The following is a 17,500-nucleotide window of genomic DNA, read 5'->3' as shown; positions in this document are numbered from 1 at the left end:
TGATGTCTGGATGTGCAACTATATGCATGAGAATACATACATAAAACAAAACATACAAATTTACACATATACATATGTACAAAAATACCCTGTGTATGTTGTTGAAAGTCTAATGAAGGAGCCTTGGATCTAGGTTAGAAACCGGTTCTTCCTCTATTGGCAAAAAACCTTGAAAGAAAACTGAATGATGACATACATACTTATATACATATATACATATGCACGCATGCACATACATACATACATACATACATACATACATACATGCATGTACATACATACATACACACACACATGCATGCATACATACATACATACATACATACATACACACATACATACACACACACACACACACATACACACAAACATACATACATACATACACACACATACATACATACATACATACATACATACATACATACATACATACATACATACATACATAATTTTCAAGCTATATAGTTGTCTGTCTGTCTGTCTGTCTACCTGTAATCACAAATATAATTTAGAACAATAATTACCTTGCAAATTTTTGGTGGTGTTCTCTGGGAGATTTCATGGCAGCAACTATTAACAGAAGATTCAGAACATCTCTCTGGAAATGGATAAATAAATAAATAATTTCAAATTTTCAGAGCCATCAGCAAAAAGATAGAATATGTAGTGCTATGCGATCAAATACTGCAATTAAAAACAAGGTACCAGTTCAAGGTGCTAGATTGGCAGAACTGTATGAGTGTCAGACATCATGATTTAGAGAGTTTGCTCAGGCTCAAAAATTGAACCGTTATGAAAACCTCCTCGAGAAATGTGAAGATGCAGGCTGGAAAGCAGAACATTTTCCTATCGAAGTCGGATGTAGAGGGTTTGTTGGACAAAGCCAGCGTGAGACGACTGTTGTTATCGCTAGGCCTAACTCATCGTAAAGTCAATACCACCATGACTGATATCCAATCTACAGTGGAGAAGGCTAGCCACTGGATTTGGCTAAAAAGAGACGATGAGCGATGGCTAGAAGTATATTGAGTTTAACTTCATAACCAGCTGATCTAGCAAGCGGGGCCTCATATCAGTGAGGGGGAGGGGCCGGTGCGCATTGATGCCGTTGAGAGGTAGGCCCTGAAACGGCTCGCATTCTCTCCTGATGACCCCAAACACTTGCTAGCTTCCGGTATACGGAGCTTTTAACTGGTAGCACTTGCATGTGCAAGTTGTTTGCAAGACATCTTTATATTCTGCAACAAAACGGATGCCAATCTTTATTGGATTGTGCCTTGTCTTTCTGTTAATGGTATGGAGAGAGGCGGTGAGCTGGCAGAAACGTTAGCATGCTAAGTGAAATGCGTAGCCGTATTTCGTCTGCCGTTACGTTCTGAGTTCAAATTCTGCCGATGTCCACTTTGCCTTTCATCCTTTCGGGGTCGATAAATTAAGTACCAGTTACCTACTGGGGTCGATATAATCGACTTGATCCGTTTGTCTGTCCTTGTTTGTCCCCTCTGTGTTTAGCCCCTTGTGGGCAGTAAAGAAATAGGTATTTCGTCTGCTGTTACGTTCTGAGTTCAAATTCCGCCGAGGTCGACTTTGCCTTTCATCCTTTCTGGGTCGATCCTTTTGTCTATCCTTGTTTGTCCGCTCTGTGTTTAGCCCCTCGTGGGTAGTAAAGAAATAGGTATTTCGTCTGCTGTTACGTTCTGAGTTCAAATTCCGCCGAGGTCGACTTTGCCTTTCATCCTTTCTGGGTCGATCCTTTTGTCTATCCTTGTTTGTCCGCTCTGTGTTTAGCCCCTCGTGGTAGTAAAGAAATAGGTATTTCGTCTGCTGTTACGTTCTGAGTTCAAATTCCGCCGAGGTCACTTTGCCTTTCATCCTTTCGGGGTCGATCCGTTTGTCTGTCCTTGTTTGTCCGCTCTGTGTTTAGCCCCTCGTGGGTAGTAAAGAAATAGGTATTTCGTCTGCTGTTACGTTCTGAGTTCAAATTCCGCCGAGGTCGACTTTGCCTTTCATCCTTTCTGGGTCGATCCTTTTGTCTATCCTTGTTTGTCCGCTCTGTGTTTAGCCCCTCGTGGGTAGTAAAGAAATAGGTATTTCGTCTGCTGTTACGTTCTGAGTTCAAATTCCGCCGAGGTCGACTTTGCCTTTCATCCTTTCGGGGTCGATCCGTTTGTCTGTCCTTGTTTGTCCTCTCTGTGTTTAGCCCCTTGTGGGTAGTAAAGAAATAGGTATGGAGAGAGGAAATTTGCATTGATGTATAATTACTAGTTTTCCATAAAATAAACCTTTCCCAAGCTTCTCCATTAATGGTGCCAATACATGAAATGGTGAGTCCTGATCAACAGAAGCCTTAGAATTTTAAATAAATGAATAAATAAAATTACGGAGATGTACTTGCACAGCAAGTGATTTGATCTGAGATCGTGTGCTGAAACGAAAACAATTGCAGCGTGGAAGGTGTTTGTAAGCCATTTAAGAAACACACAAAAGCTGTTCGATTCACTTCAACATTTAAGTTTAATTTGTCAAAATATTTTCGTCGCTTTAAGGCCGCGACCTGTTCACTGCAGCACGGATTTTTGTCAGTGAACAGGTCGCAGTCTTAAAACGACGAAAATATTTTGACAAATTAAACTTAGATGTTGTATAAATAAAAGAGTAATAGTAATAAGCTATAATAGCTAAATCAGTGTTTCTTAAGTGGAGATCCATTGGACTCCTCTTCAGAAATCCTGCAAAACATACATCATCTTCATCATTGTTCAACCGTGGTCGAGACAATGGAATTTACTATGTTACGCCAGACTTCACGGTCCATCATTGCATTACGGAGGTCCTGTTGCTGGATGCCTGTATCCCTGGAGATTACATCAGGGTAGGAGAATGTGCGCCCTCTGGTATTGCGAGTAGATGGCTTCCAGAGGAGAAGAGTAGAAATTGCCTCGTTTTCAGCTCTACAACAATGTCCAGCAAACTGGACTCTCTTACCCTTCACAAGAGATGACACAGGTGGTAGTTTCCCATGTATTTACATTTTGGTTGGATGACGCTTCCACGAGAGATTTTGAGCTCTCATAAGGAGGCGAGTGTAGGTTCCATCCAACCGCCTTGCAAGCTTCTTTGATAACATCCAGGTTTCTGAGCCATATAGTAGAATAGGTTCAACTGTGGCTTTGAAGATTTCAAATTTGAAGTCTCTACTTAGATATGATGACCAGATCTTATGCATGTCATTACAGGCTGACCAGGCCATACCCTTTCTAGTTAGAAAATCTTTTCCAGATAATGATATGTATGACCCAAGATATTTGTAATCAGAAACTTGGCTTTCAGAGGAGAAGAGTAGAAACATACAGAGCAAAGAAAGATTGTTGAGGTAGCCTCTAATTGATCATTTTATCTACAAGAAATAGAAGGTGAAATCTCTCTAACTCCCACCCTATCATCATTGTCTTAGTATCCACTTTTCCATGCACACAAGAGTTGGACAGAGTTGCTACTAAGGCATATTTTCTACGGCCAGACATTGTTTCATAGAATATTGGAAATGAAGGATACTGCTTGTATGATAGGACACTCACAACCATAATGTAATATCAAGACAAGGAGATACAGGCATACACACACACATACATATATACAGGGTGCATAAGACATTTAAGGACAGATTTATGTTTGTAAAAACACAGATATATAACAGATAATAGCTATATTTATCAAAAACTGCTATGAGGATTAATATAAACCATTTTTCTATAATGTTATTCAATAAAGACACCTTCAGCTTAGTGCAGAGTCTTACTGAAACACATATGGCCTTCCATTGCATACACAGTCTATCCAGGGCTTAACAATTATATTATTTTCAGGACCTCAATGTAGGTAGCAGAGTTAACTCAAAGGCCTTGTGGAAAGAAGTAAGGTGGCATCACATGTCCTTCATTGCTGACAACCCTTAAAATCATGACAGTTGCTGGAAATTTTGTATGCATAACACTTTCAACTTAAGAAGGGTCTGCTCATAATCATCTGTCATTTCTTCGGTTAACTTTTCGATCTTGGTCAAAGTTGTTCTCGTTTGAGAAAAACCAAATTAAATCTTCTTCTGCTGGATTTTTCAGTTCGTTTAAGAGCCTTTTAAATCTGATGTAGTGATTTTCGTTTGCTTTTTCTGACAAATTGACCATTCCTCATCATAGAAGACTTATCTCTGATGTCTTCATGGACAACATTTCTGACTGTTCCTTCTGACACATGGAGATCTTTTGCAATTAACCTCATGGACTTTCTGGGATTATAATCAATGGTCTGTTGAACTTGCTGGATAAATTCAAGTGTTCTGATGATTTCAGAGCATTTAGAATGCTTTTTATGCTTTGATACTGGTGATGTGTTTCCATAGTTAGTCTCTAGATCCTTACAAACTTTGTAGATGAAAGCTCTGGCAATTTTTAAAAATCGAAATATTTCTAAATCGCTATGCTCAGCCATTATTATTTTCTGAAACAAAGATTATACAAAGTTATCAAAAAATGCAGCAATGACACAAAAAGATATGTCCTCAAATACCTTATGCACCTTGCATATTATGTGTGTGTGTGTGAGTGTTTGATGCATACATGCATGCATATATATATAGTTAATCCAAACAAGAAAATACAGAAAAAACACAGCAACGCGAGGACGTGGAATATATATATATATATGTATAGGGAGAGTTTACGAAAAAAACAAAAGACGAAGACAGGTTGTGTACAAAACAAACAGATGTATTAGTATAACGCTCAGGAATAGAAAAAGTCTTTTACGTTTCGAGCCTACGCTCTTCTACAGAAAGGGACACAGAAAAAACAAGGAGAGAAAAAAATGTGTGTAGTGGTTAACGATCTATCATGGCGTCTGACTCTGACAGAAGGGTATGGTGGGCTTTTATCAGTTTCAGTTGCCAAATCCACTCATAATGCTTTGGTTAGCATGGGGCTATAGTAGAAGAGACTTGCCCAAGGTGCTATGTAGTAGGACTCAATTTAAAACTATGTAGGTGGGAAGTAAACTTGTTAAACATGAAGCAATTTGAATCTGCAAACAAATACAACAAAAAAGACCCACCCACATTATGTCAATGTGATATTGGTGGCAGCTGACTTGGCAGACACCCATAAAATTATTAACCATCTTATAAACAATAACTCTGAGCACCTTTTCAAACTCCACCTGTCTAACACCCGTGGACATGTTTACAAAGTCAGAAAACAGCATAGCTCCCATGACTTTAGGAAACATTTCTTCACGCTGAGAGTTGCTGAAGTATGGAACAAACTGCCAGCATCAGTCGTTAGTTGTCGGAGCACTGCATCCTTCAAAACCTCCATGCTTCCTGAGATTCACCAACACTACACCTGATTTTCTCCCCTCCATACACACACTGAGGCATGGAACAAACTGCTGGCATCAGTTGTTAGTTGTCAGAGCACTGCATCCTTCAAAACTTCCATGCTTCTTGAGATTCACCAACACTACACCTGATTTTCTCCCCTCAATACACACGCTGAAGTATGGAACAAACTGCCAGCATCAGTCGTTAGTTGTCGGAGCACTGCATCCTTCAAAACTTCCATGCTTCCTGAGATTCGCCAACACTACACCTGATTTTCTCCCCTCCATACACACGCAGGCATGTATCTGACTCATACACTGTTCGCTTTCCAGACATTTGTACATTACTGCTTATACTTTATACACACTTTTTGACAAGTTGTGGTGCACCTGAGCACTGTATACAATAATTTCATTATTATTATTATTATTTTTAAATCTATGTATTGTTGGGTCATTCTAACCCAACTTTATAGAACAGTAAAGCTGAGCTCTTTTCCATTGAATTATATAGAATGACTAATAAGCATGTTGTGAATGCAAACACTCTGATTTCTCCTAAAGCCTCATAGGTGACCTGCTGACATAATTCAAGAAACAGGATAAACCTGTTCACATGTAAATTTTTATGTATGTATGTATATATATATGCCAAGTTGTATATTGGCATGTAGCTGTGTACCTATGCAACTAAATGAATGTCTCACAATGTATGAATGTGTCAGTGCGTGTATATGCATATGTGTACATGTACACATCTTTCTGTTTCCACTTCAGGTCACTTCAGCCACATAACCACACATGTAGTTTTCTTGGTCTATTTTTTTCCTTCTATCTTGACCTTTCCATTTTCCACTTTCTGATGAAGAACCATGCTCAAAACGTCACACCACTTTTTTTCCAATTTAAACTGAGCATAAACCTAATATAATGACTGTGTGTGTGCTTTTGAATTTTGTTGTTTTTGTTTTAATTTTCCATTTGCCTATATATATGTGTATATATATATATATATTATATATATATATATATATATATGTAGGTCCCGGTTGATTCGGGGTTAACCACAGTAAATAAGGTACTCAATACATAGTAGAGTAAAATTAATTTATTATATAGAAGGAGCTTCTACAGGACTAGAACTGTTTTCCATTCAAGAGAAATCTTCAGGAAGCTAGTTTAACAAGAATTGTATTGGCATTTATACATTTAGGCAGGTTTAAAGGATGTTGGTGGGGGACTTTTTGGGGTAGGCATAGCGCAAAATATCATACTTGGGGGAGTGGTCAAGAGTCAGTGTTAAATTAGATAGAAGAATAAATAAAAAAATAAAAAAATATATAAAAAAATATAAAAATAATATATAAAAAAAGGGAATAGAGTTTTAGGTAACTAAGGAGATTCTCACTTATACCTATGCACATATGTATACATATATACACACACATACAAACAATATACATATACATACACACATACGTACACCACACATATATACATATATATACACTTACACATACATATACATATCTACACATACACATATACTACATATACATAACACACACTCACATGCATACACGTATACACACATGTATATATACACACACGACCACACATACATATACACACAGAAAAATATATATACACATACACACACATACTCACATACACGCATACACACAATATGCACACACACATATGCACACACACTCAGCACACTAGTCCCTATATACACATATATACACATACACACACATATACACACACATACATATACATACATAATATATATTATATATATATATATATATATATATATATATATATATATATATTTATATACATATGTGTACCTATGCATACCTACACATACACACATATATATACACATACAAATACAGACCCATTCCCTAATTTTAATTTTATTATCTTCATTTATTACTTTGGTATCTTTGATCGCTGGTCACAAACATCTTGGCTATGACAGCCAGTCCATTTATCTGTCTACTGGAAAACAAGCACTCATTTACTCACGCACACTCTTTAGCACGTACACTCACTCATTCGCACACTCATACACATACACGCACGCACGCGTTATATTCATACATACATACATCTACATACATTCACGTATATACACATACGTACGCGTACCTACAGATTCATGTCTACACTCTTAGAAGGCTAGTCTATACATATACACCAATAAATATAAATACACACACATACATATACACCTACATACAATACATACATGTATATATAATATACATATACATACATATCCACATATATATACATACATAATATATCCATATATATATATATATATATACATATACATCATATACACATATACATATATACATATATACATATACACACACATACTACATCATACATATACACACATACACATACATACGTATACATACATACATACATCCATACATCCATAATACATACATTTATACACATACACACACCCACACGTATACATATACGTACATATATATACGCGCATGCATACACATACAAATACATACACATACGCATATACATATACATACATACACATACACACACATATCTATATATATACATACACACACATACATATACAATACATACATATACAAATATACGCACACACATACATACATACTCATATACACATACACGCACATACAACATGTACATGCGTACCCATACACACACACACACACACCACGCGCATCCATATATACACATAAGTACACACATGCGTAAAAGTATACATATATCTATGCTTACACATACACACACACACACGTGCCTCCTTATATTCATACTTACATGCATACTCAAAAAATAAGTAAATAGTAAAATATATATACGCGCAGTATGCATACTCAAAAAATAAATAATAAATATTAAGTATATGTACGTGCAGTTACCTATTATATAGACGGATACATACATATAAAATTACACACATATATATATATATATATATATATATATTATATATATATATATACATATATACACACATATATACACACTATTACTTGTCAAAAGTAATAAATGAAGATAATAAAATTAAAATTAGGGAATGGGTCTGTATTTGTATGTGTATATATATGTGTGTATGTGTAGGTATGCATATGTACACATATGTATATATATATAATATATATATAATATATATATATATATATATGTATGTATATGTATGTGTGTGTATATGTGTGTGTATGTGTATATATGTGTATATAGGGACTAGTGTGCTGCTGTGTGTGCATATGTGTGTGTGCATATGTGTGTGTATGCGTGTATGTGAGTATGTGTGTGTATGTGTATATATATTTTTCTGTGTGTATATGTATGTGTGGTCGTATGTGTATATATACATGTGTGTATACGTGTATGCATGTGAGTGTGTGTATGTATATGTATGTATATGTGTATGTGTAGATATGTATATGTATGTGTAAGTGTATATATATGTATATATGTGTGTGTGTAGTATGTGTGTATGTATATGTATAATGTTTGTATGTGTGTGTATATATGTATACATATGTGCATAGGTATAAGTGAGAATCTCCTTAGTTACCTAAAACTCTATTCCCTTTTTTTTTATATATATTTTTATATATTTTTTTATATATTTTTTTATTTTTTTATTTATTCTTCTATCTAATTTAACACTGACTCCTTGACCACTCCCCCAAGTATGATATTTTGCGCTATGCCTACCCCCAAAAAGTCCCCCACCAACATCCCTTTAAACCTGCCTAAATGTATAAATGCCAATACAATTCTTGTTAACTAGCTTCCTGAAGATTTCTCTTGAATGAAACAGTTCTAGTCCTGTAGAAGCTCCTTCTATATAATAAATTAATATATATATATATATATATATATATATATATATGTTGAGGCCGCAATGGCCCAGTGGTTAGGGCAGCGGACTCACGGTTGTAGGATCGCGGTTTCGATTCCCAGACTGGTTGTTGTGATTGTTTATTGAGCGAAGACACCTAAAGCTCCACGAGGCTCCAGCAGGAGGTGGTGGCAATCCCTGCTGTACTCTTTCACCACAACTTTCTCTCACTCTTTCTTCTGTTGGCCTGCTCGCATAGCCAGCAGGGTGGCGTCATTTGAAGTCTAAAACAAAGCGAAGCGCATTGTGACCAGCGATGTGTAGCAACATCTGATAGCCTGATCGGTCACGGTGATCACAGTGATATATATATATATATATATATATAAAAGAGAGTTTGTGTGTGTGTGTGTGTGCATGCATATGTTCCTTATGCATTCCGAAACTGAGTTGTTGATTTTGACACATGGGGTATCAAAAGATTCAGTAAGGTTTTGGCTACCAGCGAAACCATATTTTTGTTCACATATTTGCATTATAAAAATTTAACATTGTCATTTTCTTTTAGTCACCTATTACAAATGACATTTTATATCACCACCATAATGACAATGACGTCACATTTTCTATATGAGTGTGTTCATGCATTCGTTACCTACATTAGGCTGATGACCGACAAGTATGTGTGTGATGGTGTATGTATCTGTCAGTATACATACATTTTTGTGATGACCGACACACACAGGGACAGAGATAGACTTCAGGTGTGCGTTAATGTATATGTGTATGTGTGTTTTAGCTTATGTATGTATGTAACTTTCTCCCGCCCGACAGTGAAACACGCTGACATTGGAACTTTAGTTGCCACCTGGACTTTAATTGAACAGGAGCATACTTTGAAGTACTGCCAACATGAAGATTTGGCTGATTTAACACCACTAACAATACTCATTAATATATCTGAAAAAAATATGATATTCTGGTTATTATAACAAATTCGGAAACTTGGCGAAGTAGAAAGCCTCAGCAGCTCTTTCAATATAATTACAGAAATGTTATTCCACTCCTTCTAACCAGTTTCAAGATAATGTTCTTTTCCAACAGTTCTTGTATTCTTCATCACTGTGCGTATCAACATTACACAACCTTTTTACTGCGTTAGTATTTATTCTACAGCCTATAACATTACACAATTAAAAATATGTAGTAATGACAAATTCATTTATATCTTGCTACATAAATATCTTGCTTCTTCAAATATTTAAATTAATTTTGTATGAAAAATTGAATTATGCCTTACTCTTTTTACTCTCTTTTACTTGTTTCAGTCATTTGACTGTGGCCATGCTGGAGCACCACCTTTAGTCAAGCAAATCGACCCCGGGACTTATTCTTTGTAAGCTCAGTACTTATTCTATCGGTCTCTTTTGCTGAACTGCTAAGTAACGGGGATGTAAACACACCAGCATCGGTTGTCAAGCAATGCTAGGGGGACAAACACAGACACACAAACACACACACACGTACATATATATATATATATAAAACAGTACTTGGAGAATAAGAACGGAACGAAACGAACGAATCAAATTGAATCGACGCGAGGGCACTGTCATATAATAGTGCAATAAATAAAATATATGCATACATACATACATATATGTATGTACCTACATCTACATGTATATATAAATACATATATAAATATATATACGTGAGTACAGGACACCACAACAAGACGTAGAACTCAACGAGAAACGAAAATGGAAAAACAAGCATGGAACAAACCATTTTTTTACAACAGAAAAACAGAGTACAAGACAAACTACACAAGGAAAAATCCCCTTCATCAGCTGTCCCTAGTTCAAATATATATATATATATATACATATATACGACAGGCTTCTTTCCTTGCCCAAGATGCCATACAGTGGGACTGAACCCGGAACCATGTGGTTGGTTAGCAAGCTACTTACCACACAGCCACTCCATCTGAATTTTCTTCGACTTTCACCTTCTTCGCCATGATAGTCATTCAATTGTGTATTTTATAACATTTAGTACATGTTCCAAATAAATGTTGACTTTCTGTACTTTCTTACATTGGTGTCGGACAGCAATTTTTGATAGATTGGTGACTTTCCATTTTTTTTATAGCATAACTATTCTACAGAAAGTATGTATTAAGGCGGCGAGCTAGCAGAGACGTTAGCACGCCGGGCAAAATGTTTAGCGGTATTTCGTCTGCCATTACGTTCTGATTTCAAATTCCGTCAAGGTCGACTTTGCCTTTCATCCTTTCGGGGTCGATTAATTAAGTACCAGTTACGCACTGGGGTCAATATAATCGACTTAATCTGTTTGTCTGTCCTTGTTTGTCCTCTCTGTGTTTTGCCCCTTGTGGGTAGTAAAGAAATAGCTACAGAAAGTATGCTTTGCACCTATATTGACGACATTTCGTTTTGTTTCAACTTTGTATGTGTACATTTTGCTGTTTTCGTATTATCAATTCTATACATGTGTGAGTGTGTGTGTGTGTGTGTGTGTGCGTGTGTGTGTGTGTGTGTGTGTGTGTGTGTGTGTGTGCGAGTATGTGTGTTTCTGTATTCCTTACGTCTATAGTAAACTATAGTAAAGAACATTTTACACTATTTTAATGAGCTTAGAACTTTAGGCCTGAAATTTGATTGAGATGGTCACAAGTGGAAACCTTTCATCAGAATTGACCAGTAGAGGGCTAAACAATAACAATAACAACTACACTTACTTCCATGAGGAAATTTACCAAAAAAATAAAAAAATAATTCCACAGTCAACTCACCTGAGCATTGCTTCCTCCAACTTCACGAAGCTGGAATTGAATTGGCATCAGCAACTCTACAACCTCTGCATAATCCCCTTCTTTATAAGCTACAAGAGCCTCACACACAGCTTTGCCAACTTCTTCTAGAATTTTCAGGAAATATTTACTAGTGGGACTGAAAAAGAAATAAAACAAGACAAAATAAAATGAAATGAAATGATAATGACAATGATGATGATGATGATGGTGATGATGATGATGATGATGGTGGTGGTGGTGGTGGTTGTAGTGGTGGTGGTAGTGGTGGTGGTGGTGATGATGATGATGATGATGATGATGGTGGTGGTGGTGGTGGTGGTGGTGGTGGTGATGATGATATTAAAAATTGCTCCTGGCATAGGTACAAGGTCAGAAATGTTATTGGGAATAGGATGTGGGTTTAGTTGTTTAAATTGGCCCCAGTGCTTGATTGATATTTTATTTTGTTGTGATAATGGACTGAACTGAACCATAACTAATCTGCATATCTTCTGATAACTCAGATGGTGATTTGACAATTTCCCCTCACTTCTGCAAGCACATCTGAGATGCTTTTCTCAGTTCTGCTGCTGCTGCTTGTTTGTTTGTTTGTTTGTTTGTTGAGCGAAGCGGTCTTCATCCCAGAGCTCGCAAGATCGCGCCTCTGTAGTGGGAGAAGTCCGAAACGTTGGTCTTTTGCTATTCGTAAGACCCGCAGAAGAGAAAGCAGGTCAACCCCTGACACCGAGAGCATCGACGGATGGATGAATGCGCATCCAGGCTCAGCGGTTGCGTAGGAAGTCGGGGACAGGAAACAGGAAGAAAGAGTGAGAGAAAGTTGGGGCGAAAGAGTACAACAGGGGTCGCCACCACACCCTGTCGGAGCCTCGTGGAGCTTTTAGGTGTTTTCGCTCAATAAACACACACAACGCCCGGTTTGGGAATTGAAACCGCGACCCTCCAACCGCAAGTCTGCTGCCCTAACCACTGGGCCATTGCGCCTCCACTGCTGCTGCTGCTGCAGTAGTAGTAGTAGTAGTAGTAGTAGTAGTAGTAGTAGTAGTAGTAACAACAACAACAATAATGTTCTTTGTCTTTCAGCATATAAATCAGTCATAAACAGAAATTATCTAATATTGCTGTTATTCACCAGATATCGTCATGGCTAGAATGCTTTTAATCATAGATCTGTTTGAACAGGGCTCACCTGAGACTAAATAACAACAATATCAGAAATTACTCAACACTAACCAACATTCAGTAAGAATCGACTTACACAGAACCACTGGTCATAGAATGTGTAAACTCCTGTGCTATTTTCATTTCATCTGCACTCAACAATGCCATTAGGATATGTATATCTTGGAACATAAAAAAGTGATCCTCCGTATGGGAACGACATACGTCGAAGACAGCCTTCCATTCCTTGCTGCAGTCAATATCTGTGCGAATGTAAGAATTTAGAAACATCAGTCATTAAGCCCTTTAACATAAAGGATCAGGTATCTTAACGCTTGAGAAAAGGAAATGGACTTGTTATGTAATTGATGTGACCTTGTTATGTAATTGATACAAGAATAACAGAAAAAGAAATTAACAAGGAGTGGCTGTGTGGTAAGCAGCTTGCTTACCAACCACATGGTTCTGGGTTCAGTCCCACTGCGTGGCACCTTGGGCAAGTGTCTTCGACTATAGCCTCGGGCCGACCAAAGCCTTGTGAGTGGATTTGGAGACGGAAACTGAAAGAAGCTCATTGTATATATGTATATATGTATATATATGCATGTGTGTGTATATGTTAGTGAGTCTGTGTTTGTCTCCCCAACATCGCTTGACAACTGATGCTGGTGTGTTTACGTCCCCGTAACTTAGCAGTTCAGCAAAAGAGACCGATAGAATAAGTACTAGGCTTACAAGCAATAAGTCCCGGGGACGATTTTCTCGCCTAAAAGGTGGTGCTCCTGCATGGCGACAGTCAAATGACTGAACCCAGTAAAAGAGAGATATACCAGGACCTGAAAAGAGAAATGAGCAGATTGTGGGGTTGTAGAAGAAGTGAGGTCATACTGATTGTCATTGGAGCCATAACAGTTTAATAACAGTTTAAGAAGCTCAAGGAGTGGACAGAAAAGACTGGCTTGCTACTAGAATACAGAATACATACACCCAGATTACATACAACTGGCCTATCTTTTTAGGAATGGTGAAGAGCATTTGAAAGTTTTGGGAGGGCTGAGGTTACAGAAGGTGACTTGTTGTCCCAAAATAAACCCACTTAAGTTAGCTCATAGCACTGAGATACAAAAAAATTTGAAATCAATATGATTATTATTATTGAGTGAGAGAGCAGTGCATGCCATCAAAGTGACACTGGGGTAAAATATACGAAGCCCAGTATACCCATCATGACTAACCGTCTGATAAGGGTACACTAGGCACATGCATCACATGCATCACAACCATATGTGCATGGCATGGTGATCTCATATCAAGATAAACAGTACATGACCTTGCAGGTGGGGCCCAGTTAGAATTTTCTTCTGGTTGAGTAAGCCATGAGAGCAGACAGTTCTCTTAGAAATCAAGTAAAAGAGTAAAAAGAAAAGTATGAAAAATTCTTGATTCTTTGATTTGATTGAAGTATATAAAATTATACTCAATACTTTAATCAAATTGAACAGTTTCCCGTCACTTCTACTGTGCAGAAACACTCCATCATCTGATGTCTGAAAGGCATGTGAAAGCGGTTGGGAGGCAGTTGCCGGCAACCGTGGAGAATGGCGACATACCGTAAAAGAGGGAATACAAAGGAGTGACAGAGAGAGAGAGGAGAAATGGAAAGAAAGGAAGAGACGTAAACAAGAGACTATGGCACTACAACCAGCCAGGAACAGTCTTCGCTACATTTGCGGTACCTGCCAGAGGGAGTGTTTGTCCAGGATAGGACTACACAGCCACAGCAGGAAATGTATCAGGACATGAAATATAAAAGCCGGACTAGACTACTTTATGCGCAACTCCATTGTCTCCCGAGACAGAAAGGATGCCAACCAACAATCAAATTACAATGCATAAAGTATACAAGCGACCCTCAAAAAACTTTCTGTGATTAAAGTGGCCCGCAATGTAATTTGAGTTGGCCAGGCCTGCTCTAGAAGGAATGGAGGAGATGAGGAAAAGTATAATAAGCAGCAGTAGTAGCAGCAATTTCTTTAACAAAATAGTTTACTAACCTTCCAGTCCAAGACGGTATAAGAAGGAAGCTGAATCTTTGATGGCTATAAAGCCTGCAACATCTGGATGAATCTGAAGATGAAATAGAAAGAATGATTCAGAAGTTACTTTAACAATTCAATATTCTCTTTACTCTTTTACTTGTTTCAGTCATTTGACTGCGGCCATGCTGGAGCACTGCCTTTAGTCGAGCAAATCGACCCCGGGACTTATTCTTTGTAAACCTAGTACTTATTCTACTTATTCTCTTTTCTCTTTTACTCTTTTACTTGTTTCAGTCATTTGACTGCGGCCATGCTGGAGCACCGCCTTTAGTCGAGCAAATCGACCCCGGGACTTATTCTTTGTAAACCTAGTACTTATTCTACTAATGCTCTTTTCTCTTTTACTCTTTTACTTGTTTCAGTCATTTGACTGCAGCCATGCTGGAGCACCGCCTTTAGTCGAGCAAATCGACCCCGGGACTTATTCTTTGTAAACCTAGTACTTATTCTACTAATGCTCTTTTCTCTTTTACTCTTTTACTTGTTTCAGTCATTTGACTGCAGCCATGCTGGAGCACCGCCTTTAGTCGAGCAAATCGACCCCGGGACTTATTCTTTGTAAACCTAGTACTTATTCTACTAATGCTCTTTTCTCTTTTACTCTTTTACTTGTTTCAGTCATTTGACTGCGGCCATGCTGGAGCACCGCCTTTAGTCGAGCAAATCGACCCCGGGACTTATTCTTTTGTAAGCCTAGTACTTATTCTATCAGTCTCTTTTGCTGAACTGCTAAGTGACGGGGACGAAAACACACCAGTGTCGGTTGTCAAGCAATGCTAGGGGGACAAACACAGACATGCAAACATATACACAAACATATATATATATACACATATATGCATGCATACGATAGGCTTCTTTCAGTTTCCGTCTACCAAATCCACTCACAAGGCATTGGTCGGCCCGAGGCTATAGCAGAAGACACTTGCCCAAGATGCCACGCAGTGGGACTGAACCCGGAACCATGTGGTTGGTAAGCAAGCTACTTACCACACAGCCACTCCTGGGAACATTTTGATACCAATTGATATCTATTTTATTTTTATTTTATTTCATCTAGTTTCAGCTCACGAGCTGTGGCCATGCTGGGGCACCGCCATATATTGATGTAGAAAACATAATTACATAAACAGAAAACTGACAGCAAAAATTCAAATTCATAAAAACAAAAATCCCTTTTTTACAATAAATGAGATTTAAAAAAAATTAGTACTTACCCCTCTTTTGTAAATTTCCATGGCTGAAGCATAGTCTCCCTATAATGAAAGAAGAAAATAAGAAATTGAACTTACTAGAAACCAATATTCAGTTACCTTGTGGGCTTCAATTCTGGCCTTTTTCTTTAGAGTCATAAAAGACACCACATCTTGCCCCCAAAATAATTACTGGTACTGTCCAAGACACAGGTGAGAGTAATAATAATACCAATGGAGTTTTGCCCTCTGGAGCCTGGTGCAGCCATCTGGCTCGCCAGTCCTCAGTCAAATCGTCCAACCCATGCTAGCATGGAAAGCGGACGTTAAACAGAATACTGCTACTGCAACAGCTGCTGCTGTTGCTACTACACATACAGACTGTATTTAGAGAAAGGTCACTGGACTAAACGATCTTCTGATTCTCCTCTCTTTACCTTTTCTACAACTACTATCATGGCCCCTGCTCATCAGAGCTGGCTGGTCCCATACTATCCCCACTCAAGCATTCCTGATTCACACATGTCTTCTACCATTACCCACACTGTGTCCAGACCTCCGGGCCCTGCACTAGTCATACATGCAAGTCTTCCTCTTCATATTGTTAAACTCCTGGAATGCCCTCTGTGTCCATGTCTTTCCTGTAGGTGTTGACTTGCCCCGGTTTAACCCTTTCATTACTGTATTTATTTTGAGATTCTGTTTTTCTCTCAATTATTTTAAACTAGCAGTATCACCTGGCGTTGTTCGGGTTTGTAAGGGAAATAACTATATAAGCATTTTTAGAGAGTTACTTCCCTTATATAACCCGAGCAAAAATCATTTGGACTCAAAACATGGAAACAGGTGAAATGCTGCTAAGGATTTTATAAGGAGCCTACAGCTTCTTCTAGTCTCGAGGTTTTTGGTTTCAGACCTTTTAATCCTTTTGTTACCATATTTCTGTTGAGGTGCTCTG

The 17,500-nt window shown here is 37.8% G+C and overlaps 1 protein-coding gene across 4 annotated transcripts in view; it reads right to left on the bottom strand.

Moving 5' to 3' along the window:
• LOC115223987 (tetratricopeptide repeat protein 38) overlaps window positions 1-17,500 on the bottom strand; it is a 59,894-nt gene that overhangs the window by 979 nt on the left and 41,415 nt on the right. For all 4 annotated transcript variants that reach the window (XM_029794761.2, XM_036512767.1, XM_029794764.2 and 1 more), the window contains 5 exons: window positions 16,567-16,605; window positions 15,305-15,377; window positions 13,348-13,513; window positions 12,072-12,228; window positions 528-601 (listed from right to left, as the gene is read on the bottom strand). In XM_029794761.2, the coding sequence (XP_029650621.1) occupies window positions 528-601; window positions 12,072-12,228; window positions 13,348-13,513; window positions 15,305-15,377; window positions 16,567-16,605 (509 nt within the window). The remainder of the gene's footprint in view (window positions 1-527; window positions 602-12,071; window positions 12,229-13,347; window positions 13,514-15,304; window positions 15,378-16,566; window positions 16,606-17,500) is intronic.

The sequence above is a fragment of the Octopus sinensis genome, linkage group LG24, assembly GCF_006345805.1.
Source record: "Octopus sinensis linkage group LG24, ASM634580v1, whole genome shotgun sequence".
NCBI lineage: Eukaryota > Metazoa > Mollusca > Cephalopoda > Octopoda > Octopodidae > Octopus > Octopus sinensis.
This window is presented reverse-complemented; position numbering and strand designations above follow the sequence as displayed.